At 43.7% G+C, this 27,018-nt stretch overlaps 1 protein-coding gene across 2 annotated transcripts in view; it reads right to left on the reverse strand.

The window, feature by feature from the left end:
* The window catches only part of rabgap1 (RAB GTPase activating protein 1), a 53,912-nt gene that overhangs the window by 25,438 nt on the left and 1,456 nt on the right, over positions 1 to 27,018 (reverse strand). The window contains exons 2-14 of one of the 2 annotated variants that reach the window (XM_030767373.1): positions 23,090 to 23,294; positions 21,527 to 21,556; positions 19,495 to 19,738; positions 18,427 to 18,634; positions 18,083 to 18,257; positions 17,114 to 17,271; positions 14,798 to 14,908; positions 14,282 to 14,348; positions 14,047 to 14,149; positions 13,684 to 13,853; positions 13,169 to 13,337; positions 12,850 to 12,943; positions 9,832 to 9,982 (exon numbers count right to left, since the gene is read on the reverse strand). In XM_030767373.1, coding sequence (XP_030623233.1) covers positions 9,832 to 9,982; positions 12,850 to 12,943; positions 13,169 to 13,337; positions 13,684 to 13,853; positions 14,047 to 14,149; positions 14,282 to 14,348; positions 14,798 to 14,908; positions 17,114 to 17,271; positions 18,083 to 18,257; positions 18,427 to 18,634; positions 19,495 to 19,738; positions 21,527 to 21,556; positions 23,090 to 23,239 — 1,830 coding nt within the window. In that variant the 5' untranslated portion in view covers positions 23,240 to 23,294. The remainder of the gene's footprint in view (positions 1 to 9,831; positions 9,983 to 12,849; positions 12,944 to 13,168; positions 13,338 to 13,683; positions 13,854 to 14,046; positions 14,150 to 14,281; positions 14,349 to 14,797; positions 14,909 to 17,113; positions 17,272 to 18,082; positions 18,258 to 18,426; positions 18,635 to 19,494; positions 19,739 to 21,526; positions 21,557 to 23,089; positions 23,295 to 27,018) is intronic. The other variant, XM_030767374.1, reaches the window with a different exon arrangement.

Genomic DNA, 27,018 nt, shown 5'->3' on the forward strand with positions numbered 1-27,018 from the left:
CTCAGCAGAGGCTGCCCAGTGTGCAGCTGCCTCTGAGAGATATGCCCGAGCGTGTAGCCTGCCATGTCAGCAGCAACGTGAGCCCTTCTGCCGACACTGTTACTGGGAGATTCTCTCTCCTCTCTCTCCCTCTCTCTCTCTCTCTCACACACAAAAACCAAGTTAGTCCAAGGGGATGAGTCTCTCACGATGCTGGACACACAAAATCACACACCGTCCGTGGGGTTAGGGGGCCGGGCAGGGGGGGGGGGTTGGTGAGTCAGGGTTTAGCACAGGATGTACCAGCACCCACTTCTCTTCCTCCTTTTCCGTCTCCTCTTCCTCGTTCCTTCACTCCCTTCCAGGGAGAAGCACAGCTGCGTTGGAGCAAGGCAGACAAACGCCACCACAGAGCAAGTGACTGAGAGAGGCAGAGAAAGAACACTGAGAAAAATGAAGCAAAGTCCTTGCTGCTGCTGATTACATGAATCCTGCTCGCTCTCTGACAGCGATTAGTGTGAAGTGGAAAACACGTGCACGGAAGACGCCATTGAAGAAAACCTTTCAAGTAACGCAGTCTGACAGGCTCCCCTTTAAAAAAAAAAAAAAAATAGCGCTAACCTCTGAAAGGACGAAATCCAGAGACCGATGTCTTCTCGGCAACTTTAGTCCGGTGCAGGGTGAGAGAGAGCTCCTGTGTGCGAGAGCCGGGACTCCTGCTCTCTAACAGCTGCGCAGAGAGGTTGGTGTGTGATTGAGGATGAAGGAACAGCCAGAGGTGATTGGCATTTCAAACAGAACACGGGGCTCTCCTGAGAGAAGCCAGCGTCTGGAATGGAAATGAGGGAGAGAGTGGTGTGATGAAGAGAGCAGCCTGCCTCTCTCTTTCTTTCTCACTTTCCTCTGTGGCACTGATGCATCCGTGCTCCCTCCCTCTCTGTCTCTGCTGCAGCAGTGGTAGAGAGGCTCCTCCCAATTTCAGCTTTAACCAGTAAGCAGCTGCAGAGGAACGAGCAGAGGCATTCCCTTCCTTTTACTTACAGCCCCCTCCATTCCGTCTCAAACACATTTATTTCCTTCAAAGACACAAGCACCTCCATACAGTTACTTTTTTCCCCTCTTGTATGCATACATAAATCTTTTTTTTTGGGGGGGGGGTACATTTTAAGTGTTCTGGCAAAAATAATGACACTTATTATATTTCATCACCAGTACCCTCACAATAACTCATCCATACACATTTTCTGTCTCTCACATCTGCATGAGAGGTCAGCCATTGCTCCAGTGCATTACATCACACCATGCCAACCATTCCCAGTGTCCCAAGAATATTCTTGCACCATTAATACCTAATACAACATAACAGAAATTTTGAATGACTACCAGCTGTAGCCTCCAGACTACAATACTGCAATAAACCTTATCCATAAAGATATATAAACACAGACTTAATATTTGTACAGAGTTTGCATGCAAGTGAAAACAGTGTTCCCTCATGCAAAAAAGATGCTATCTCCTTGCTACAGTTTGTGTGTGTGTGTGTGTGTGTGTGTGTGTGTGTGTGTGTGTGTGCGCGTGTGTGTGTGTGTGAAACAGAAAGAGAGAGCATGACAAGGAGAACAAGCTGGGGGAGAGATAGAGGGAGTAGAAGAGAGGGAAAAAGTCAAATACCACAGTTCTCTGTGCCACTGTCACATGCTTAACCCAAAAGAGTGTGTGTGAGTGTGGGTGTGTGAGTATGTGTGTGTGTGTGTGTGTGTTTGGCCCTCAAGCCCTCACTGTGATAGGGGTTTAATGCCCACTGAAGGGCAATTCCTGACATGTGAGCCTTTATAACAGTGCCAGGCTCTATGCAAATTCTCCTTCAAGAAATTGAAAAAAAAAACAACTGGTAGCTGGGTAGCGTGTGATTCCTATTTTTAAATTTGGACGACCAAACTTGAATATCTGAATCGTTAAAATCACCAGGCTTTATAGCCAGGACAACAAACACAAATAAAAAAACAAGTCTTTATTTTTGGCTCAAAGACAATGTCCTGTCATCTCCTAAAAGTTCTTGGCCTTTAGTCCCTCTTCCAACTCACAATCTCCATCTCCACACTCAAACCCTTCTCCAGTCACCCATCTCTTGGTGTCTCTTACAGGTTTGTTTTTATTTGACCACACACACACACACACACACACACACACACACACACACACACACACACACACACACTCCTTTGTCACTAGATGTGCTGCGCTCTAGACACATTCCCCTGCTTTCATGCACCTCTTCAGCCTGGCACACAAGGGGCTAAAAATAGTCCTGTCTGAAAGGTGGGGAGCAGACAACATTCGGCTCATCCATTAGACGGAAGCTGGAAAAAGAGAGAGAGAGAGAGAGAGAGAGAGAGAGAGAGAGAGAGAGAGAAGAAGAGAGAAAATTCCTCTCCTGCAAACTTCTGCAGGTTTCTACATCCAGGTCCAGGTGTCCCTGACTGTCCAATTAGCACCCTCATAACAGAGTGGCCACAGCTGACAACAGCTCCTCTGAGACAGCAGCTCTGAGCTGAGGCCAACACCCCCACACCCCCTCGATCAGCAACGTGCCTTTCATCCGTATGGCTCAGGAGAACTCAACTCAAACTGCTGCACCTGAGGAGCTTACATACAACACATCACGCAAGACCATCCACAAAAAAAAAAAAAACTTTCCATTGCCCTCTTGTGTCACTGACCCGTCACACATCAGCCAACCCACACCAGGCTGAGTAGTCATTCTGAGATCTCATTTATGTACCTTGGACTACATGTAATTCAGTCAGTGCCGTGAGCTGTGGGCTGCTAAAATGGAGCAGTTTGTCCAAGGCCAGAGGTGCAGGTGGCAACAGACAGCAGACTAACAGACCAGGCTTTGTGCAAGTCGTTTGTTTTTCTTCACCTCATAGGGTGGTGTGTGAAGAGCGTCAAAAGAGATGAGTGTGAGTGTGAGTGTGCGCGTGTGTGTGTGTGTGTGTGTGTGTGTGTGTGTGTGTGTATGTCTAACCACTATGTCTCTGTTTCTCGACACAGACACATCTGGAGATAGTGTGAACCCAGATGCAAAGTTCGACACGTGTGTCTAGGTTTCATCTGGTGCATAGCAATGCCAGGCATGAGAAAAAGCAAAGACATGAAACTCATCAATGGCTATCCATACAAGACAGAGAAATGGACCAATATGAAGAAGTTTGTCTCATGCTTGTGGTCAGAATTTAATAACCCGGCTGAATCTGTAATGTCAAAAACATCTTCCTACATCCCTGCATTTTTTCCTGGGGATACACTTAAGGAGCGATGTCCCGGCATATGTTTTGGGGTAAACCATTGTCAGGTACTCCAAGAACAAAGCAGTTGAGACAATAACAATGCTGACCTCACACTAGAAAACCAAAATGCCCATCAACTTCTTGTATCCAGCCTTCGTGATGTCCATTTAAATACACTGGACTGGGGGTTGCATAAAGCATTAACCTCCATGACAAGAAGGTACTATTGAACAGTACTTGAGAGCTGCCATGGGGAAAAAGACAAGAAGCTCATTATACTATCAGTGTGTTTGATAAACTTGCCATTCTGGCTGTTCTCTGTACTGTGGATTTCCACTGAGGCTCCAAGCACATTAACGGAGTGGCACAGCGAATCTGTTTGCTTCATTCTGTTGTTATGGCAACAGGTGTAAATAAAATAGTAGTGGATGGAGTTAGGCTGAGTGACACATTGTGAACATCACATGGAAAAGGTGAGGTGGGCTCTCCGAAGGCAAAGCAAATCCATCAACACCATGGACCTAATGTTAAGACGTGTTAAGACTATTTATGACTACACACTAAATGAAAATCAACACTTAATCTTGAGCGAGTAGTGAGACTGAGACACATTTTGTCCATAGAAATGTGGAAAATGTGTGTATTTCAGCAATGTTTATACGAAACGTAGACAGCACGTTTCATCACTGTCACTTGAAAAACTCCGGCCATGAGCTCCATACACCCGCGTACTATCTTTATGGCAAACTCAAAATAGAAATGTGGGTCATTCAATGCTTCCATTGAAATTTAACACAATGACAAAATTCAAAGAGCATGGCTATTCTTTGTCCCCAGCACTTAAGAAATGAATCACCATGCCTACTGGGCATCCAACGTAAACACAAACAGAAAACACAAACACGCACACGCACACGCACACAATATTTTGGAAGCCACGCAATATGGTAAAAAAAAAAAAAAAAGACCCAAAAACTGTTTATCATCTGCCAGGCCATGCTTAGGTGTTTAGGTTGTTCATGAAAAGTTCCTTGAGCCAGAATCACAGCAGGTGGAACGATAATGTTGGAGACACAGCAAATTCTTCCGGGAACATATCTAACTCCATTGACAGCCCATGTGTGACATGCTCCACAGAGATCACAAGTCACTGACAAAAAGTACTGACTGTCTCTGTCTGAGGTCTGACAGCTCCGACCAAATAAATACCAGCTCCACATTTATTTACCCATGCCTGTTTTGACACGAAGGATAATATGTGCACACTGGTTCACTTCCAAGCCAGTGGTCCCATGGTTTTCTGGACCAGATTCCTGTTCAGGACAATACCTATCCACGTGTAGGGGCTGTGGGGGAGCAGACAGTGATGAGTGCGGGAAGAGTGTTGGGGTTCACTGGTTGATACTGAAACAGGCTTTTGAACTCCACCGACGCGGTGTATGGCTCACTTCCCCAGCTCCCTCATCTCAGTTATACTCTGTAAACCTGTTACTTCACATGGCTTCAGGCTATCTCCTCTCACCTCCTCATCAGCCAGATGTCAGACATACACACTGAAAAGCATTAGAAGACTGCAGACCTTTCAATCAGACATGCATGCCACATCACAGAGCATTTCAAAACTGTCCACAGCTATTAAGATCATTTAAAAACCATAACGTTATCAATCAGTTTGCTTTTCTTGTGTCAAACTTTGTCAACTAAATGCACAACCACGACAAAAGGACGACATAACCTTCAGAAAACAAACATGCATCACAAACACACGTGCACTATACAGGTGACCGCACTTGCCCCAGGCATATCTAAAATTATAACCAATGTCTGTCAAGCTCATATCAGCTTTACGGAATAACAAAAGGTTAGTTCAACTCATTGTATTTCTATTAGCTACATCCATTCAATCACTTCCGTTCTCAACTACTCTGTGTCTGCCATCTCAGTCCCTCCCTCCTAATGTCTACTAATAGCATCACGTACAGTATACTCTTTTTATCGCCATCACATTCATTCTATTCACGGCCTCTATGAAGAGCCCTGTTTCCATCTGGCTCCCCGCCCACATTCACTTCTATATTATTCATTAGGTGGTAGGAAATGGGAACATGGAGTCTTAATGAGTTGATTAGTTCATGTGTACAGCTACAGACACACAAGAAGGTCATCAGAACACTCTCTCCATAAAGCACAGGGAACAACACAGAGGCCAGCACCAGCCACACTGAACGTTCTGTCCACTGGGCACCTACCACAGAGAGAAAGAGAGAGGGGGTGAAGCAGAGAGAGAGGGAGAGGGAGAGGGAGAGAGAGAGACAGCATGCTCGAGTCGTGATATGATTCAAGGACAAAGAAACATGGAACAAGCGAGTAGATGGCAAAAATGAGCATTCATAAACACATAATTCTACTTCTGGTTACCAAAAAGATCCAGAAACATAGCATTTAGCTCTAATCAGTAGCATGGCATAAAAAAAAAAAAGGAAAAAAAAAAAAAAAAAACGAGCGAATTTCCTCTGTGCTTATTGTACATGCTCTGGTTGCCGCTCAGACATTATTGAGTGAACCGAAAGTTCACGACGTTCAATTTCTGCAAAGCAGCTCTTATGTGATCAGACGTGCAGTCTAACTTTAGCAGGGGGGCCAAATGGAAGTGAGAGGGCCTGAGCACTCACTAGCCTGTTCCACAGAACAGTGCTGTCAGCTCCCATGCTCTTCTTGCTCTCAGCCAGTACCATAGTCTGTTCTCATCATGATCAATACCCTCCCACTGAGACACCCATGCTGGCCCGGCTATGCGGCACGTCGCCGGGCTTCTTCACAGGGCTAACAGTGCCCTCACGGATACTTAAGACACCAGGATTTAAGACTAAGACACCGTTACCCACTAAAGCACTGTAATATGTTGTGTGAAGAAATGTGACTACAGAAACAGTAGAATACTGTGGAATAACTAAATTTGTTTTAGCACAATTAATATGGTCTCTGCACCATCTCTGACACACAGACACACACGTAACCACATCCACAGACACAGACACACACACACAGACACACACCCTCTTAGTATGTGTGTGTGGTGAAAGTTTATTTGGACTCGGGGGTGGGTGTGTTAAGAGAAAGGAGAACATCTTGTTGCCACCTGGGACCAGAGAGCTGCAGGATGTTGACTTTACATAATGGTGCCTGACATGCCTGTGCCCAGCAAAAACACTACATGCCCGTAGCCCAGCAAGCAAACAAACTAAACACACCCACTGCCTCTCACTATGGATCTGAACTACACAGAGACCAAACCATGCTGTGTTTAGTGTGAGCAATGCCTTACACCGCACATGTGGCAGCATCACCGCATGCGCTGCTAAAGCTGTGACACAATCCCTACGACTGTAACGTTCAAGATGACACCGTGTCCCGGCTGCAAATGAAAGAAAATGACTAAATTACTTGTACTGACTTCTGATGTGGTCAGACAATACAATAACTCCTAGACGGAGAGCAAAAATGATTTTGATATGGATGAAGAAACTGGGTGTCACGCGAGATGAAAAACAATATTTCATTGAAGCGTGCCTTGTAGATGTGGACAGCTTTCCTGACAGGTGATCTGAATGTATATCAACTGCGTTCACTAAAAATACACAGAGATCCAAGCAGAGAACACAACAACAAAACTCACTGACATCAAACATCTTGAATCGAGAATGTCTGACCTTAGCCAGTCTCTCAGAGTACAAGCTTAACGAGGGACCTCAGGTCTTCACATTTTTCCTAAATTACATTAACATCAACAGGGGGAAAGGACAAGCTGCACAGACGATCGACACAAGAGACGGGGATTGGACGCGTTGTTTAGAGACACTCCCCGAGCAGTAAACTTTCATTTTCATGAGAGCAGTTTTACATCAGGAACCGCTTTCTGGACACAGATTTAGGGAAAAAAATGTGAGATAACCGACAAACTACATGCTCTTGAACAACAAACAAATACAGAGAAAAAAGCTCCTAAACCACATGACAGGCCTTCCACGCGCTTGATCAAAATTGAGTTAGCGAAGAGCATTAATGTGACGGAGGAGGGAAAAAAAAAAAAAAGCACTGCATTTCGCCTTACAGTTACAGGAGGCCACTTAACTCAAAAATGTTTTTTTTCAAAGGAGCTCTGCCACATTTAGATTAGCGATCTCTGAAGCAGCTCTGTATTTGGCAGGACGGGATCTGTGTGAGACCTGGGTTGCGGGTCTTCAGATGTGCCCATGTTACCAGAACTGTGACGGGGACAATTCCCGAGGGAGTAGCCTTCAGCAAAACCTCCTGGAAGGGCTTGAATTCTCTAGGGAGGCTGGGACCGCCTGTGGGAGAACTGGAGTCCGCCATCCGTCTTTTACTTTTCCTTGCGGAGACCAGTGGAGATTTCAGACCGTTCCCACCGCCCAGAGCACTAACAACTATCCTGCAAACAATAGAGCAGGAAGCCTCCACAGCTGTACGACTGAACAAAACAGATCTTGGAAATCAAAACTAATTACACAAACCACTGAGCGTCAAATACACACACACAAGCACACGCACATACATTGCTTACACGTTGCCAATCAAATTTTCCCCTGTCAGATGAAATGATTTAAATGTTATTTGCTATTGCTTATTGCTGGACTCACATTAGCTCATATCACGGTAAATAGAGCTTTTAATAATATCTCATGACCTTAAGTCATATGGTGCCACTTTTTCAAAAAAAAACAAAAAACCTGCCATCTTCCAAATAAACTGTCTTTGTGCTTTTCCCCTCCACAAAATTTAATTCTGATGTCATAAATGTTCCAGTGGTTTGAAGAATATTATCCTTAATAGCCATAATCTATGTTTGGCTGTTTTGTGTTCTAGGCTGTGTTGTTAATCCTCTTATTTTTGTTTTATCACTTGTTACAGGTCTGAGTGGCTTTAAGCACCAGTGGAAGGGCATGTGGAGAACTGTTTCTGACAGTTTCTGTGTTTTATACGTCTCACTTTCCATGTCGTGCAACGCAGCAAAGTGATGAATCAAATTTTAATCTGCCGGTTTATTTCACCTTAATTTGTTAGTTTATTTATGATTGACTTTTTTTCTGGTTTTACATTTATTCCCAACTAAGTCAACAGAAAAACGTGCAATAAAAAACACACTAAATATCAGTCTCTACTTACTTTACCTTTCACCTGCGGCATTTCATCATATAAGCAACATCTAAAGGAGTAGAGGTACTAGGTGTAAATTATCCTTGGTCAGAAATACAGGAAATACATAGATCCGCAGGGAACACCAGAGCATACACAGCTAGAAAACTGTCTACAGAGATTTAATCTGACAACATTTTCCAGGAATGTGACAAAAGTATAATGTTATGATGCTGGTGTGAACTCGGATCAGTCTCAATCTAGTACACCTACACTGTGAGAGGTAACAGGAAAGATGTGGCATTATGTAGAAAGAGAAACAATTAATATATTCAGTGTAACCTGTTACAGATATTGCCATTTCTCTCTCTGTAAGACATGTACATATACAGCAGCCTCTCACACAGAAGTTATGCGCTTAACAGCCGGGGGAACCTCCCGTGAAGACAGAGCCTTTCAATGCGGAACACTCAGAGGCTGAAAGGAGAAGGACTGGATAATACTGTCTGCCAAAAACATTAATAAAAGGAGAAGGGGTGAGAAAGAAGATTGAGAAAGAAAAGAGAAAAAAAGGTCGAGCTAAGACAAAGAAAGATCGGTGGGTGAGAGTGAACCACGAGGAGAAAAAAGACGGGAGAGAAAATGAAGGCCAGGTTGCTTGCTGGGTGCTGTGTCAACTCTCTCGGCTAAATGGCCCAGTCTGTGTCTGATGCTAGTGGCTGTGCAAAGATAAGAGCTTTTCCATGCTCTCTTATTTCAGATCCAAACCTACGCACGCGACTTTCACAACACGCTGTGATGTCATTTTAAACACACTCAGCCTACTATCCACATGTACAACAAATATACAATCCCACAGCAACTCTCTTAAAACGTATAAGATTACATGCCCAGTCAAAAGAACACAACAACTGACTCACACACAGCTTGTTCACTAAACCCAGTAGAAGCCAGACACAGCGGGGTTTGAAAACATAGGACAATGATCAAATGTTCCCGAGCTGTGGCAGATAGAACCCATATGCGATCTCATCACTCATTTGACAAACCAAAAAAAAGAGCGTTTCATCTCCTCCGCTCCAAACCATTTTAGTTCATTTATTAGCCATGTTTCAATAATGATCTGAAAGTGTGTGTAAACATAAAGAGACTAATGTTCCCCATGAGGTTCCAATGGCTTGTCTTTTAAGTTATGCTGTATAAATCTGTAAGCTTTCCCCATGGAGTCTGGTGAGATTCCACAGCCTTCAGTGTGCGATAGAGGTCAACAGGCCTGCAGCTTAAAGGCCCGCTGCAAGTAGATCCACCCACGAGCTCTAAACCCCTTCCAGTATGACTATGATAAGCAAAGGGATGGGCAGTAGTGGAGGTCAAGAGTGGAGAACGGACCCAAGAGATCTGCGCCTACCTTAGTAATGAGTGTGCGGTACTCCTCCACCTGGTGGTCATTGTTATGGCAACCAGCCAGGAGCTGCCACACTTCCCCCCTGAGGGCTTCTGGGACACCGCTGCGGACTAATGCTGGGAGTTGCTTGGGCCGCACAGACAGGTTCATGTGCCTGAGAAAAGATGGCACGTGCACGCACACACACACACACACACACACACACACACACAAAAAAGAGATGATCATGTTAAAGCAATGGTATCATAAACAATGAAAGAGACAAGTGATTCTCTATCAACCTCGCAGTCATGAGCTCTTTCCAGTACTTTCTGTAAGCTGCTGCGACCTGCTACTCACCAGATGAATTGCGTCATCAGACATTTTGTATGAGTGTTTATTCATCAGCGTTCAGTACAACTGTGTGTTTGTAGATGGTACTGTTATTCAACCTCTGGCATTTCTCCTATACAGTGGAAAAAGACTCCAACAATGCATGTTTTCAGCATGATGTAAGTGGAAGAGACTCTGTTCCTTTAGGGGCTCTTCAGAAAATACACAACTTAAAAATGGACTGCCAGTCACCGCATGAGCACAAAAATGAGTTCGGAATTCCATTTTTTCAAGACTGCCGCAAATTCAGTCCCATTAAAGTAAACATATCACCCTTTAATGTAACACGGTCTGAATGGACAGGCTAAATGAAAACACATAAATGAAAGGAGATGGTCACTGAGAAACAAAGACCACATTTAGTAGTAATGTTTCTGACATCATTTTCTGACTCAATTTTTTTTTCAGACGTATAATCGCAAGAGAAAAGGGATAATTGTTTAAAGAGAATTAAGGCAGAGACTCTCAAGCCATGCCCTATATCACACAGGTTTCGTATCAAAGATGGATACACTGTTCTGGAGTATAAAACAGTGATCTCATGATAATGCATGATGGTCAATTTATTTACAGTTATGGACAAAACGTCCTCTCCAAATGTCTCAAAAACAATGCAGAGGGCTTTGGTGGGCGGGGGGGACCACACAGATGTGACCGCCTCCTTATGGCACGGCGGAGCGGTAGCCGCTGAGAGAGCCTGTAATTAAATTCCTCTGCTTTTTAATTGAATTCATCTCGAGGTTTTGATTAAGAACAATGAGAGTAATGGGAGCGGGAAATAATCTTAATAAGACCCTTATCTGGATCTTAACCACTACTCCCCCTACCCCATTTCTCTACCTCCCTGCTCCAGCAGATTCCAATATCTCCTTCCCTTCCTTCACACAAATGACTTCTCAAATTAGCGGGATGAGTGAGTTTATGTGTGTGTGTGTGTGAGTGTGTGTGTGTGAGAGAGAAAGAAATTATATATTTGTCTGTTCTGGAGAGAGAAAGACATTAGGTAGGAACAGAAGCCTCTTTCAGTCTTAAGTACCTCTTTCCTTTATGGAATCCCACTCTATAGGCCCAAAGGACAAATTTGGTTTTCAGAGCACATCTTTTTTCAGCCAAGCACAGACTTACTGGTACATTCTGTCCCTTAGTAAAACTAAAACCTGCTGCTATCTGCTGATGTGAGAAATATAGATCTCTGTAAGATAGGCTGCAGGCTATGGTTATAAAGGTTTTGGTCAGACCTGTTTTTAAAGTTGTCTATGGCCTAGAGATCACAAAGGGGAAGTCATTCCTTTCCTACTGAGTAACCCTGCACCATCCAAGTATTAGTTCATATATCTACATCAGAGCAGACATCTCTCATTCGCACAAGCGACAGGGGTGGATAGCTAGAGCTCAGTCATACCATCCAGACAAAAGCTCCACAAATCCTCTCATCTCTCTCTCTCTCCTCTTTGGAACCCCCTCCCTCCCTCCCTCGTTCCAAACAGGCAGGAAAACGCACCAACTGGAACGATCGATTCAGTTCTCCTTGCTCCACAGTGGCCGTTTTCTGATGACCCGCTAAGCGGTGGCTCGTCACGGTAAATGACGTGTGACACGGCTGGCCTGACTGCGTTCATCACACACACACACACACACACACTGTTTCACGCCCGCAGACAGGAGAGCTAAACACTGACTAAAACAAGGACTTGGTGAAAAGACTCCTCATCTACTGCTGCCTTTATAACATGGCTGTGAGTATAACACCTAATTGGAGAGGATTTCGTATTGTTCGGAGGCACACATATTTGCTAGTCAGCAATCTGACAGTGCCTTGTCTACTTTTTTTTTTTTTTTTACACTGCTTATCAAATTAAAAGAAGATGAATGAATTTGACAAATGGTATAAAGTTGATGTGATTAAGATTAAGATGTATGTGGTTGGAAAGGCAGCAGAACAGGAGAGGAGGGGTTGGGAAGTGGGAAGATGGGCATTAATGGTAAAGTGCAGTCCAGGGTTTCCGTTAGCTGGTAATTACCGCTTTTTGCCTGGTAACATTTGTAAAAAAAAACCCAAAAAAACAATAAATTAAAAATTTGATGGTCAAAATGTCCGGTTATAACGCTCATACAATTAAGATGGCGCTACGAGGTCGTCTTAAGGAGGAAAAAGTGACATGGCTGATGAGCATTGCAAGCTGCAAAGACACATTGGAGACATTTGATTTCCAGCTGGCAGTGGAGGACTTTGCCACAATGAAAAAGGGAGAAAATAAAATGTTACCTGGTAGCCTATAGGCTACATTTAATGCCACGTAGGCCTAGCCTTTTTTTTAAACAGGCTACAGTTGTTACAGGTCACAGATGTTTCGTAATAGCCTACATTTTAGTGGCTAATGCTGAGGTTTTGCTCAATCATTACTGTTCATTTTGCTTAATCGTTCTTAATCGTACTGTTCATTAAATAGTCAAACTGATCGTTGTCATTCTTTCGTCAACCTAGGTGTACGTTATTTTTGCGTTTGTAACACAGACTGTTACTGAGACATGACCTGTAAGTTTCAAATTTGTCCAGTAAAATAAATTCTTTTTGGACACCAGACTGGTAAGAAAGAATCCTAGCAGAAACCCTGGTGCAGTCTCTCGATTGTGTTGCAAGCCATTCACCATTTTGACAGCAGGTCTCCCCAGGTTTCCAGAATTTTCTCAGCACACTCCTTAGATACGTCTCCGGAGCCACTCAGCAATGGTTCATCATTGTCTATAGAGTAGCAGAGAGAAAGACAGGAGGCTAGAGGTCAATTGGGCATACATCCACTGGTAGCAATGCTTGTAATATGTACAGAGGCTTGTAACTGACAGAAAAAAAAACATTTAATCATTTAACTCTACAAAAAAGGCAAAGGCAGCACACTCACACAAAGTACACCCTGCATGCTGACAACTGTAACCAGAAGGTAGCAAACATAAGCACGGGGCTACTGACCTTCCTCCTCATCGTCCTCAGGAGGAGAAGGCACCATGGAGCCATGGGAGGCAGACTGTAAGATACTTGGGCTGGCTGTGGTTTTCTTTCTCTCCCTCTCAGATTCACTCTCCAGACTCACCACCTCATACATGGTGTCTGTGTTACTCTTCCTCTCCTTCCTCTCCATCTGGCACAGACAGGAAGACACAGTCACACTCATCTCAGCGCGGACATTCAGAGAGAAGACAGAAGGATTACCCATATTCACACGGTCAATTATATTTATAATCAGACATACAGTTATGAGAGCTGAGAAGATAGCTCCTTTCATAATATTAACTGGAACTTTACACACAAAGCAATGCTAATTTCATAACATATGATAATGAACAATTCAGTGGTTCTCAAACATGTTGACTGGGCTTTAGAAAAACTTTTCTGACACGTTCAGTTCTGAGGGAAAACTCCATATTTTTCTTCCATATAAGCATAAACATTCAACTTGTCCCAGCAGTTGTGTTGTATGCTCTGACCTGTCTGAGTTTTAGGTAAAAGGTCTCAGTGTAGCTGCGTTTGCTGAAGGGCCAGAAGAGCCTCTCATTGGGAGAGCACACTCGAACTCGCGTCTCCAACAAAAAACGCACTGGCTCTTCCACCTCGGTGATGACAAGGTCCACTGCCGTGGTCATGTACATGAATTTATCTGCATCGAGCAATATTGAATTATCACTATACCATATTCAGTTATACACATCAAGTAATGTAATACACCTGCTTAATTATAGCAATGTACAGGAACTTATGATATATTTACAAAAATGACATTATCCTTGGACATACACCTGGGAATCATGTTAGTAAAGGATTTGTTTGGAAGTCTGTGTGTGCATACAGACCTTTGGGAGTCTCTTCGTTTACAGGCTGGAATTGAGGTGTATTGGGATTCCAGCTCCCAGTAATGATGTAAGACTTCCCATCTGAGCTTTTACCCATTGACTCCTAGACAAAGGGAAAAGAGAGGAGAGGAGAGGAGAGGAGAGGAATATAGACAGATAAGCAGAGATAACACCAGATGACAGCAGTCAGGAGTTGACCTAAACAGAACATGACGGGGTAATTTGTAACACCTACCAGGTCAAGCAGGTGCATGTCACTGTTCTTCACATTCTTCCCTGGACTCAACAACAGCCCAAAACACCTGCAACACACACACACACACACACACACACACTAATGTAACACCACAACTAAATAACAAAACTGTTTATAAAGTAGTCAATACCACACCCTTTATTGAGAAACCTTTACTACAAATACATTTCAGACACCCCCACACCCACCCAGATAAATGATGTTTTCCAAGTTCATGCACAAGTGACAACAATCCAGTCCTAACTAATCCACAACGGAGAATTCACAGGCTTCAGCAAAACATAAGTCACGTAATCATGACCGAAATGTGACACTTGGGCTCGGAAACAGGCAGACGTTAAACATTCTGTGTTTATTAATTTCAACTGAATTACAGCCTGTTATGTGAGACACACAGACGTTCACATCCCTGCAGTGTAAACAGACTAATGCCTCTGAAATGGAGAGAGAGAGAGAGAGAGAGAGAGAGAGAGAGAGAGAGAACCAATGCTATACCTCTCAATGGCCAGCTCCTTATTAGACGTCTGTTGTACATAAATGACAATCTTCTTGTCCATGCCGGGCCGCAGTTTGAAACTCTGTTTGTCCTTGTCCTTTGACACTGCACTGTGAGACAAAGAGGATTTTCATATGCTTACTCCGCGCATCTCTTGATTTTAGTGTGGTTATGTCTTTCAAATTCTATATGAGGTAACAATATATACAGCAAAAGGATTTTTCAATAGCTGGGAGTGAATCCAAGCACCAAAACGGCTTGGAAATTACATTTGTTTGAAAGTGCATGTAAAACAGAAGCCAAACACGTCAAAAAGCTTAAAATGTCTCAGACGTATTCCCGATCACAAGTCCAATAAAAATCTTTTTTTCTTAGCTCAGCTGCATGTACTGAGCCTGTTTTGAGCATAGCTCACAAACCAACAGTGCCACAGCATCAGATCTCCTCAAACTGCTGACAGTGATCATCTGTCTGGTAGGGACAGTTGGAGACTAGCCTAATAGTAACTTCTTTGTGTCATGGCTATTTACAAAGCAGTTGTGGTCTCGCATGTAACCTAGTACCACGCTGGACAGCAAAGCATCCCTTGTGTGTGACTGTGTGTGAGAAGGTTCGAGAATGACTGCCGCATGCTAACCCCTTAAGGGTTTTAAACAAAGAGAAGGTGCTCTCTCACAAAACCAATGTGATCAAAACACAAAAAAAACAACAAAAAAAAACATTCTCATACGACTCTGTCCATGCCACAGACTTAAGATTCACTTGTATTACTGCATATTACGTTTAATGGAATTTCTGGCTGAGTCTTGCATAGACTGTGATGTATGTGTCTGTCTGTGGGTCTGGTCACCGCTCCCTAACCCTACTGTCTACATCCTCTTCCCCCTCCGCCAGTCCACCGCCTGCAGTACGTCAGGTCCGCTCCGGACCTGAGAAATCATCTAGAAAACACAATCACCTAAATACCATGCTGCTGTGTCTGTTTTCAAAGGCAAAATTAAACACGCTATCAAACAGGACAGACGGGTCATCTGGGGGTCAAAGGAGTGGTGTAAATAGGCCAGAGCAGAGATCTGTCATTTTTTTTTTTTTTTTTAAAAGAGTCTCTGCTTTTTCAACAGGCTCTGACTGCAAAAGACCTTCGTAGAAAAAAAAAAAAAAAGGCGTTCTGCTTTGAGACGAATGGCACAAAAGTGCAAACAAGGTAAAACACGCCACGCCATATCACACATTACTGAAAAGAAACGCACATTCATAGAAAGATAAACAGAGACACAGACACAATCAGAAACAAACTCATGTTCAAATCAAGCACACAATTACATGAATACACTTGCACCCATACAAACATACACAGCGAGCAAAAGATTTCTTCTTGGTTTGATTGTGTGAATAAGGCTCTTTGTGAAGCAGAGGAGTCAGAGGAGGATGTCAGGGATGATTAATTAGAGGAAGAATGCGTCTACACTTCTTAAAAAGAGACAGCTGGGGAAAAAAAGGGACTCTATCTCTCTCTCTCTCACTGTCTATTTTTATCATTTCCTTCATCAAAATGGGCCACATTTGGCTTCCGAAGACATGCGGCTCTTGCTATGAATAACACTTAATTCATTTAAAATGTATTAACTTGTCGACTGTAGCGAGGAGTTCACAGGAACACATTAGGAAGTGTTTCCTTAGATGGGTGCGTCAGCCAGGGTCCTTCTGCTACCCTCATATCCAGACTATCTTAATGAAAAGACACCTATACAGCCATATGACATATACAGACCATCTTAACAAAAAGACATCAACACAACCATACACACATATACAGACATCAACACAGCCATATACACATATACAGACCATCTTAACAAAAAGACCTCAACACAGCCATATACACATATACAGACATCAACACAGCCATATACACATATACAGACCATCTTAACAAAAAGACACCAACACAGCCATATACACATATACAGACATCAACACAGCCATATACACATATACAGACCATCTTAACAAAACGACACCAACACAGCCATATACACATATACAGACCAACTAAACTGAAAGACATCAACACATCTGTGAGTAGAGTTCACCAGCAAATCTCGTCAGTGACAGTATGCAACTCACGGTGTGGGAAAATACCTGACTGCCCTCATACTGTGGATGAAACGTGCGCTAACAGTGCTCAATTTGACCACGGCCAAGACTGTGTAACTGTGTCATTTATTCTGTGTAACTGTGTCATTTATTCTTTATTCTATTATGTAACATTTAATCTTCTGTTCTCTGGCTAAAGACTGATTGGTATGACCTACCTAAAGGTGCCCTTCCCATCATCCTCTTTGATCTCCAGACTGACTGTAAAGGTGAAAACATCGCTGTCTGGTGTCATGGGCGGGGCTTGAGCCGAGAGAGAGGGCTTGTTGGCTGACCTCCGAAATGCCGTGGCAAAGCTGTACAGTATTCTGCTGACCTGCGGGGTGAATTCATAAGTACACATAAACAAACAAACAAACAAGCAAACAGACAAACATGGCTCTAATTACTACACAAGCCCTCATGGCCTTTTTGCGTACTGAATTCACAGTGTCAGTAGCTAAGGTCCCAGGAGACGCTGTGCTGCAGTGTAATGACAGTGTGATGCTTTAGACACTGTCTCATCTCAGCCTCTCCACACAGTCATTATCTGATAAGGGGCACAGTTAAATGAGTCTAATGACCACCGAAACATCACAGTTCAACAGCCACACCTGTGCTATGCTCTTTCACACTATTTAACGTTGTTAAATCTCACAAACTGCACTGATGCCACACATGAGATCACTGCGTATCCCCATTTGTGGTGGTGATGTGTGTATGGGAAAAAGGGAGAGAGAGAAAGCAAAAAGAACCAAAGTAGGTTTGAGGTCTGAAAATGGAAGAGCAGAGCAAATGGAGCCATGTGCTGTGCATGTTGTGTGGTGTGGGACATATTTGCTGCATGGTTGCCCACTGTGTCAGAGCTGTGCCTTCCAGCAGAAGGCAACAGTGCTCCCTCTTGTGTGAGATTACTGAACTACAGTCATATCTTCTGTGTGGGAAAGGGGAGAGAGATATGACCTTCATACCATACTGTGATGGGTAGGACCATTAAAACAACAAAACTCTTCTGTGCTAGTATGTTTAATAGTTAGGACATGCTTTCTTTTTCTTTACAAAACCATAGCTCAAATCACAAATATACAAATCATGTGAGAGAAGCATATGTGGGAGTGTGTGTGAGTGTGTGTGTGTGTGTGTCTCACCGCCTCCTGGATTTCACAGCGGAAGACGTGGATGCGGAAGATCTCGGCGTTGTAGTGGCTCTCTGTGAAGGCGAAGCAGTCACTCTCAGGCGTGCCGTCGTGCCCGCGCACACAGAACAGGATCTTATAGATGGGATAGTTGGCGATCTCTGTGCTCGTCTGAGGGTCCAACAACCTAGAAGGTCATTAAAGGATCAGGACCAACAAAACAACAAAAAAACAAACACACACCCACACACAATACAAGCACAATTATATCTGCCTTGTCTACAACCCCTCTGTCCCCTCTCCATTTCTTCTTCCCCTTCATCCTTAACAGGGCGTAACGTAAGTGGCGTCCGTACCTGACGGTGCCCTCGGACACCCCAGGCACAGACAGGGTGACATCCAGAGGGAGCTGGCACTGGCTGCGGAGGATACTCATCATGCGCAGGGCCTCCACTTCACTGCGGGGAGCATTAACGGAGGCGCAGCCAAGATAGGTGAGTTTACTGAACACCACGCTGTCATCATCAGGCACCAGCAGGGTGGGGCTGGACTCTGATGCCTCCTCTGTACACACACACACACACACACAAACATATGCACAAACAAAGAGACACACACACACACACACATATATGCATATTACAAGCTGAATCTAAATAGGTAGCATGAGCAGTACACAAGCTCTGACTCTCATGTCCTCATGGGTTGTGGAACAGAAATACTCAAAAAACTATATTTCTGTAGGTAAATACACACCAGATCTTTGGCAGTCTTTCAGTTTCAGCCAATATACAAAGAACTACAACCTTCTAGCCAATACGTTGTGAAGTCAGAGGAGGACAGAGGGACAGAAAACACTGTCATAAGCACTGTCTGTAAACACTGCTCTACTACAGTATCTAGAAGGGCTAAATAATCAAAAAGATTTAGCAAAACAAATTGAATTTTCTACCTGGAAAAATCACACCGCAAACTATTCAAAAGTTTTTCAGTTGACATTGTGCAGACGAGTCCATTCTAAAATACATGTATTTTTTATTGTTAAGCCTAACTGTATTGATTTCATTATCATCCTTGGTTGTATGTGTCAGTCACTTAAACACGTGTGTTTACTGGTTGTTAAAACTGTATAACAAATAAAATCTATTGGTATGAACCTATGAACTTCAGTACTACGGGCATCAGATTAGCTAGTAGATTTTTTTTTCGATTAGATCCAGCTTTTTCCTCATTTCAATGCACCCCTACTTCTAGGCACATGTTGTATGCAAAAAAGCCTGGCAGAATCCCTAGCCTTAACAAGCCTAAACCAACAAGGCCATGGAAAACACAGACTTTTGAAGAGAAAACAAAACACCATTTGAAGCGCATGTCTGAGTTTGGTAGTGGCAGTAAAACTGCTGGGAGTGCTGTTCGTCACTAACCTCTGTAGGATCGCTCGTTCAGCTCACTCTCCTGTGCTGTTTGGACCACGGGCAGCACCATCTCCAGTTTGGGCTGCGAGCTGAGGGGGTCCTGACATTGCTGCAGGGGTGCAGCAGTCGTAGGGTAACCTTGGCCCCCCTCTCCTGCTTGGTCTGACCCAGTGGTCAGCTCAGCCACAGACGGGTCCATCAGAACATCCTCCAGTTCCCTCTGCAACTGCTGCTCACTGCCGTTCCCCACAATCTGCCGTCACACACACACACACACACACACACAAAGAAACATGTACGGACATACACATGCACATAAATGTGTGTGTGGACATTAGAACAAAGACAAACACAAATAGACACAGACCCACATAAAGGCACAGAAACATGCAAACACACACACAATATACCCACAAACACACAGACACATACACACACAGACACAAACACACGCACACAAACAAACAAATTAAAAATCCCTCATAATAACTGATGCTTCTGCAAGTTGATCATAACTTTTAACCTTAATTTGGAATGTACAACCATGCATGGATTCTCTGAAATCTCTCCCTCAGATAACAGTTGCTTCTATTTGAGGTGAGAGAGGCTAGCATACACTTCCTCCAATATGTGGGAAGCCAGCCTATGCCTCCGCTTAACATAATAAAGTCACATAATGCATTTGGAGAAGAGCACTACGACAGCACTAAGACCAGGGACTGAAGAGGTACCTGACTCTGAGTGACCACTGACAAGCAGCGAGAGGGAGATTGACCTTATCTGACAAACCCCCCTGAGGTAACAGACTAAGGGTGTTCCCCTGGACCCCAGTCTGTGGTTGGGCAGTGTGGCACAGGTGGGAACTGAAGCTCGTATTGTAGATGTCGGACAGACCCATGAAGTAGAGACTAAAGCAGAAGCACCACTCTGGGGCCCTCTCATACTGTTTTCAGAGGCTTTAATCTGTACCGTCACATTGAGATTAACATGCCGATCATTATGCATGCACTCCTTGCGTGATCTCAATCCATTACTTGAAGAGAAGCTGCCCTCTACCTCTGGTCTAATCTTGTGCTGTGAATGTTCATTACGTGACTAGCAAAAGGATCATCAAAGAACTGATCCAAAGGGGGAATCATAAACTGATTGCGCTGATCAGAGAGAGTGGGAATCATAAACTGATCGTGCTGATCAGAGAGAGTGGGAATCATAAACTGATCGTGCTGATCAGAGAGAGTGGGAATCATAAACTGATCGTGCTGATCAGAGAGAGTGGGAATCATAAATTGATCGTGCTGATCAGAGAGAGTGGGAATCATAAACTGATCGTGCTGATCAGAGAGAGTGGGAATCATAAACTTATCGTGCTGATCAGAGAGAGTGGGAACAGGATTTTTGAAGCGACACTGGATTCATGAAATCATCTGAAACAAGAACACAGCCAGGTAGCAAAGGAAAAAGCACTGAACAGGTCACAGGTAAGAATAATTGTAAAAGCAAGGGCTGTTCAATGACGGGGATGGGACAGAATCACTCGCTTTCATCGTGAGAAATGTTACAAAGTTTTCCATTTTCTGTGTTTCAAACACAATGGTAGCAGCTACAACACATTTGGAAAAAATCTGTGAGCACTAGACTAGCACAGCACATAAAAACAGGAAGGGGACTAAAACTGGCAGAGTATTGCTTTTGAGACCAGAGCATTCACTCTGCTACAAACACAATGGAGAGAGAGCGCTTTGGTGTGTTCATAGGCCGACGGTCAAACTTAAGATCCGTCTGCCTATAGGTTCACAAGCGTTTTCAGACTGCACTAATACATCACTACCACAGCTCAGTCCCACACTACAGCCCGCCTCTTATTCCACTGAGTCACTACTACGGGCCTGAGGAGCTGTCGATCAAGCGGCTGCCAAATCAACTTCCAATCAAACACACATAGAGCACAGACACGGTTTCACTGCACAGTCACAATACAAGAGTAAGGAGAAGCGTAGAGTGCGAGAGAAAAGAAGGGATGAAGAAAGAGAAGGAGACTGACCTTAAAGCTGACCCCTTCCTCAGAAATCACCTGCATAACAAACGACACGTTTAGAAAACCCCTTCCTACAGCCCCTCACTGAGTAGGCTTTGGGAGTGAAGAGCATGAAGAGTTAATAGAAATAAGAATAGAAACAGAAATGTTACAGTGTAATATGTACCAGATGAACCTCACACACCATCCAAATGACAATTTTATTTAGGAGAGAGCAAGAGAAAGTAGAACAGTCAGAAGCATTCTCGCCAGTCTGTGAAGGCTGAATCCTCATACAATGTTAGCACACTGGCTATTTGAAGGCTATTGGTTCTCTCTACTGGCTGAATCAGAGTACTACAATATGACCGACAAGCACCTGAACCAGTCACATCAACACCACCATTTCTGAGAATGGGGGCTGTCTCTCACTTAAATGCAGTGGTGACACAGTGATTGTTCTGAAACAGTGATCTAAAATGGAGTAAAAATGTGAAAAAAGGCCAGAAGAAGAAAGAATAGTGCTAAAAATGGACACTTTCTCCACAAGTCCAACCAAAAAAAGAGAGAGCGAGAGAGAGAGTGACACAAAGAACTTTCAAGAATGAATTACAAAGTCTGTCAGAGAAAGGACAATTTCACCAAAAAAACCCAAAATAAAACATAGAACAGCAGTGAAGAGATCAATGACAGAGCCTGGCAGGTTGGTGACAGTGAACGAGTGAAGGATTTGAAAGGAAGAGGAGAGGAAAGGATGAGACAGAACACCAAGAAGTCTCAAAGAACACAGCATCCACAAACCAAGAGTGAGTGAGTGTGAGTGAATGAGTGTGAATGTGTGTGTCTGTGGTGTGTAAAGTGAGAATGCAGTCACACATAGCCCCTGTGAATTTCAGAAAGCTGAGCGAGACAAAGGGCTCAGTAATTCGCTGTCTCAGTGTCACAAACACAGGCCTGGCAGTGTGTTATGTAACTAAGGAAGTGATGACATGACATTGTTTTGATGTAGCCAATGACCAGAAACACAGGTGAACAAAAAGTGGAAATGAGTGCGATGGAAGTTTCCATTTTGCCACAAAACAATCTATTCAGTCTTGAGGACTTTACTGAATTATGCCTGGTGATACTGTAAGTGGTGACTCTTAACCTTAACAAACACTTATTACATAATCACACATTATACATTTAACAATGAACAGAAGGTCACAAATCCAAATAGAAAATCACAGGCCCTTAGCAATTTTCAGTTGGACCTTTTAAGAGGGTACCACCTGCATTTTAACATCTCGCTAACCAGTGAATTAGTCTCTCAATTTGGAAGGGAAGGAATAGTCAGTCCCATTAAAGGAGCTACTCGTCTGGAGGTATTAGGTGTTTTTTAATGTCGTTACAGAATACTAGACCAATCCATCTTTACCTCATCTTCCTGTCATTAACATTAAACTACTTGAACAAGCCTTAATGAAAAACCACAGCACACTGTGTTCTCCAGTGAACAACAAAGCCTACCCTCTAGCTCTTAGTTTGGACATCCCAGTAACTCTCAGTGTCTCCTTACTGCTTGGCTGTCTACTCCTCTAGAGCTCTTACCTTCAGTCCTGTCTTTTCATCATCGCTACCATTATTTGTGGATGGGGTATCGTCCCCCAGCCGGGAGACCAGGACAAAGTCCTCACTGTTCAGGGTGGACACCGAGTCTGATGACACGCTAATTTTCCCAACTGACGCCTTGTCATCCATGGCTGCTAAACCAAGCCAGGCGCATTCATGAATGAGCTTTAATGAGTGAAATCACCTAGAAAGAAAAACAAGGAAACAAACAAAAAGAAAACGTATGAGAAAAGTAAAATGGAGAGGAAAACACATGAGCAGCACCATGTCCTGAATTTTACACAAAGTTATTGTCAGCAGTAAAGTCAAATTATAATTATTGACAGTTCAAATTCCACAATTACACTACAATTTATGTCCACCAGGGGGAGCTTCCACCATGTACTTGGGCTACCGGTCACAACACCCACGATACGTTGCTCGTAGCACAGAGACAAACTGCATATTGAGACAACATTCATTTCAATGCACAGCGCCAGTACAAGCTAAAGGGAGAAGTTGAGTGTGGTAAGTGAAGAGGAAGAAACAAAGAGAAAGGCTGAGGTAACAGAGGTCTTCTACAGGGCTTATACATCTCTAAAGACAGACTAATTGAGTTTTAACTGGGTAACAGAGCCAATTTAGTGCAGACTAATGGTATGTAATATGATCCTATACGGTGATGTAATGACAATAAAGTGTAGCAGTGTACAGGCTGAGTGTGTGAATGAATGTGAAGAAACAGCTCATGGCAGAGTCACACGGTCAGAGTCACAGAGCTCCTCTTAGGGGACAGCCGCTGCCTCACTACATGCAAAAATACCACCCTGTCTCCATAGCAACAGTCAAATGACAAACAAACTTTAGAACGCACACACAATGCTTACTGTATTCAGCTCAATGCATCACGTTCAAATGCACGTCATCCGACACTTAACGAGCTGAACACCCCCAGCAGTCCGTCATAAGTCCGTCCAAAAAGGCCCAAAGCATTGTCCCAGAGGCTCCTCGGCAGACTGGATCCACTGAGGCCCAGTCTGGGTCATGAGTCAGTCACTTATGGGTTTCTCCACACAAAGCCCCTTATGCAGGCACCATTTTGACTCACTCACAGGTTTAATACACAATGAGCCTGATCAACACTCTCTCATTCACAATCACTAACATGGCTGACCTTTTAATAGAAGAGAAGTGAGGCGAGAGAAAAAGAGAAACATGCCAGGAGTTTGAGTTTACAGAACGGGGAGGACTGAATGAGGGGGTGGAGAGTAGGAGAGACCTGGGGGGGGGGGGGGGGGGGGGGGGGGGTGTAAAGTAGGGCAGGGAGGTGCCATTGTGGAGCAGCAGGGAAAGCAGAGTGTTTCTGGCTGTGGGTCAGAAGCACCAACAGGCTGTTTTGAGCTGTCTCCCCACTCACAACAATAAGAACGAGAAGAAGAGAGAAAGTCACGACACAACACTAATCCATGGGCCTTGGTGCTTTACTGAGCTAAGTGATATGCTAACACACACTCATGCTCCAGTAAACCAATCCAAGCCAACATATTCACCTGATAGCTCCACAGATACACTAATTGGTTCACTTAAGTCAGCTTTCATCACAGCAATGTCTCATTCAAACCTAGAGACTCTGTAACACCTTCATAACCTCCATCAGCCTCTGGCAAACGAACAAGCAAAGAACATTTCTACAATCTAAAAGCTTCAAGTCTATCAACTCCTGGGCTGAGCAAAATTCAGGACTCACAGCTGAGTGATAAAATACAATTCACTCCTTTTGTCACAGCACATTTATTAAAGTAAATGGCCTATGTGTAGAGTGGAAACCTGTGGCATAACTTCTTGTTTTCATGTGCACCTCTAACTGATTTAATATGTATAACTGACTGAATAATGAACACAGTGGGAGCTGGTTAAAGACACGAAATGGAAGAGGGTGATATTGGTAAGCTGGACAGTAGTGAGCGGACCCAGGCCAAATACTCTGGTTTTCTCCTGAGTGGGCACATTCTGCTCTCTTTTAATGGAAGCAGATTCTAAGCTGGTCTCTGGGGGACAATGACCACAACATCCACCAGAGGCCAACCAGTCAGTCAGATAAACCCATACAAGATAAGGCTCATTCTCCAGAAGCACTGGCTATGGTCTGAAGAGACTTGTTTAACATTTCTCTCATACACATCAATGGATGAGTAAAACTGCTCAAGTGAGTATATGCACCCTGTTGACAGAATGTACCATTTATAGATTATAGCGACACAGGAAGCACACTTGGAGACACGCAGAAACACAAACACTAATGTGTATGCTTATGTGATATTCACATTACAACAATCACACATACACACTGCATCAGGTTTGCTCACACTAACACTCTGTTCTCCAGCTCCCACACTCTAATAATGGCTGCCTTGTCCAGCTTTCCCCCTCTCTCTCTCTCTCTCTCTCTCTCTCTCTCTCTCTCTCTACCCCAGGACATTACAGCCAAATGGAGACTGGAAAAGAGCAACTGAAACACTAGCTGATGTTTCCCACTCTCTGGAGGAAAGGCTGAGAGGAAATGCAATAGAAATGGGGAAGGGGTGGGGGTTTCTCCGCTACAGCCCTCTCTGATTCTCCTCAGGATGTTAGTCAGCTGTGCGTTGTCATGACAACCCCTCATAAGGAGTGTATACCTCTCATACAGAGTGTGTACCTGTTCACGGAAAGGACCCTGACGGCAGTATTATTCAGCACGTACTAACTGCATGGGTAGGCGATTGTTGAGAAAACCAAGAGAAACAAAAGGCTGTTAGGGACATTGTCAGAGGAAAGACCATATTTACTTGGGGAATGCTTGACAATAAATCTGCCCCTCTGCTAACAAAACCAAATTACAGGCAAAATTGCCTGGCTTCAGGGCTCCCCATGTCCATGAAGGCTTCTAATTACTATTTAGCCTGTTTTCATACTGATGGGAGATATTCTCTCTTCTTTTTCTTTCTCTCTCTCTTTTTATCTGTTCTCACACTCAGTAGCTACCTCGTTCTTGCTCTCTGATTCTTTGTACTCTCAGTACAGCTGTCTCTTGCTCTTTCACACAGTACTGATATCCACCTCATAATCTGGACTATTCTTTTTGTGCAATCATGGCTGTTGAACTCTCTAGCTCAAGGCTGTCAGCTGAGCCCCATGTCTTGCATGCTCTGGTAAGTACTTTGGTATGCCACAAATCCACTTCCCCCTTTTGTCTGAGGCCATGACAGCAGGGTGAGGGCACAGGAGAATAAGAGTGGGCAAAACAAGGTGAGACAACCCTGGTTATAACTAGCTGTGTTAGGGGAAGAGGGGGAGATAGACAGAGAAAGAGAGAGAGAGAGAGAGAGAATTGAGGAAGAACACTGAGTGACATAGCATCTGTCACTGATTTAGATCGCATGTAAGGACTGTGATAACCATCTCATTGAGGGCTGACTGCTCTAGCACTTGGCTTAGATTAACACACTGTGGCCTTTAATGTGATCCACACAATTTCCTGAATATGGAACTGCCTGAACACCGGGCTGTAAAAAGAAGGAAAAAAAAGGTTTTTTCTGCCATTATTATTATTTGTTTGTGCATGTCGGTTTGCTGATCTTTCCAAAGAGAGGCAGTGAACAGATCTCATACATTTATCGCCTTCATTCAACAAGTGTGCAGAGTGCTCTGTCCACAGTACTAATGTGGATATGCAACGGACAAGTAGTTGAAAACTCCTATCTGGCTAGTTTCACAGAAGGGTGGGGCAAAGTCTTTCCAATTGTATCATATCCTCATAAAAGGGCTTCTTTTTTCCACTACAGATGAAGCACTGAGAAACTTAAGCTTCAGTGGACAGCAACATATTGCTGTCCACTGGACCCATTGACAACCAAAATACTCTGCAAAACATAATTAGGTAGGAAGGCAGT

Source organism: Chanos chanos, chromosome 3 (genome assembly GCF_902362185.1).
Source record: "Chanos chanos chromosome 3, fChaCha1.1, whole genome shotgun sequence".
Classification (NCBI taxonomy): Eukaryota; Metazoa; Chordata; class Actinopteri; order Gonorynchiformes; family Chanidae; genus Chanos; species Chanos chanos.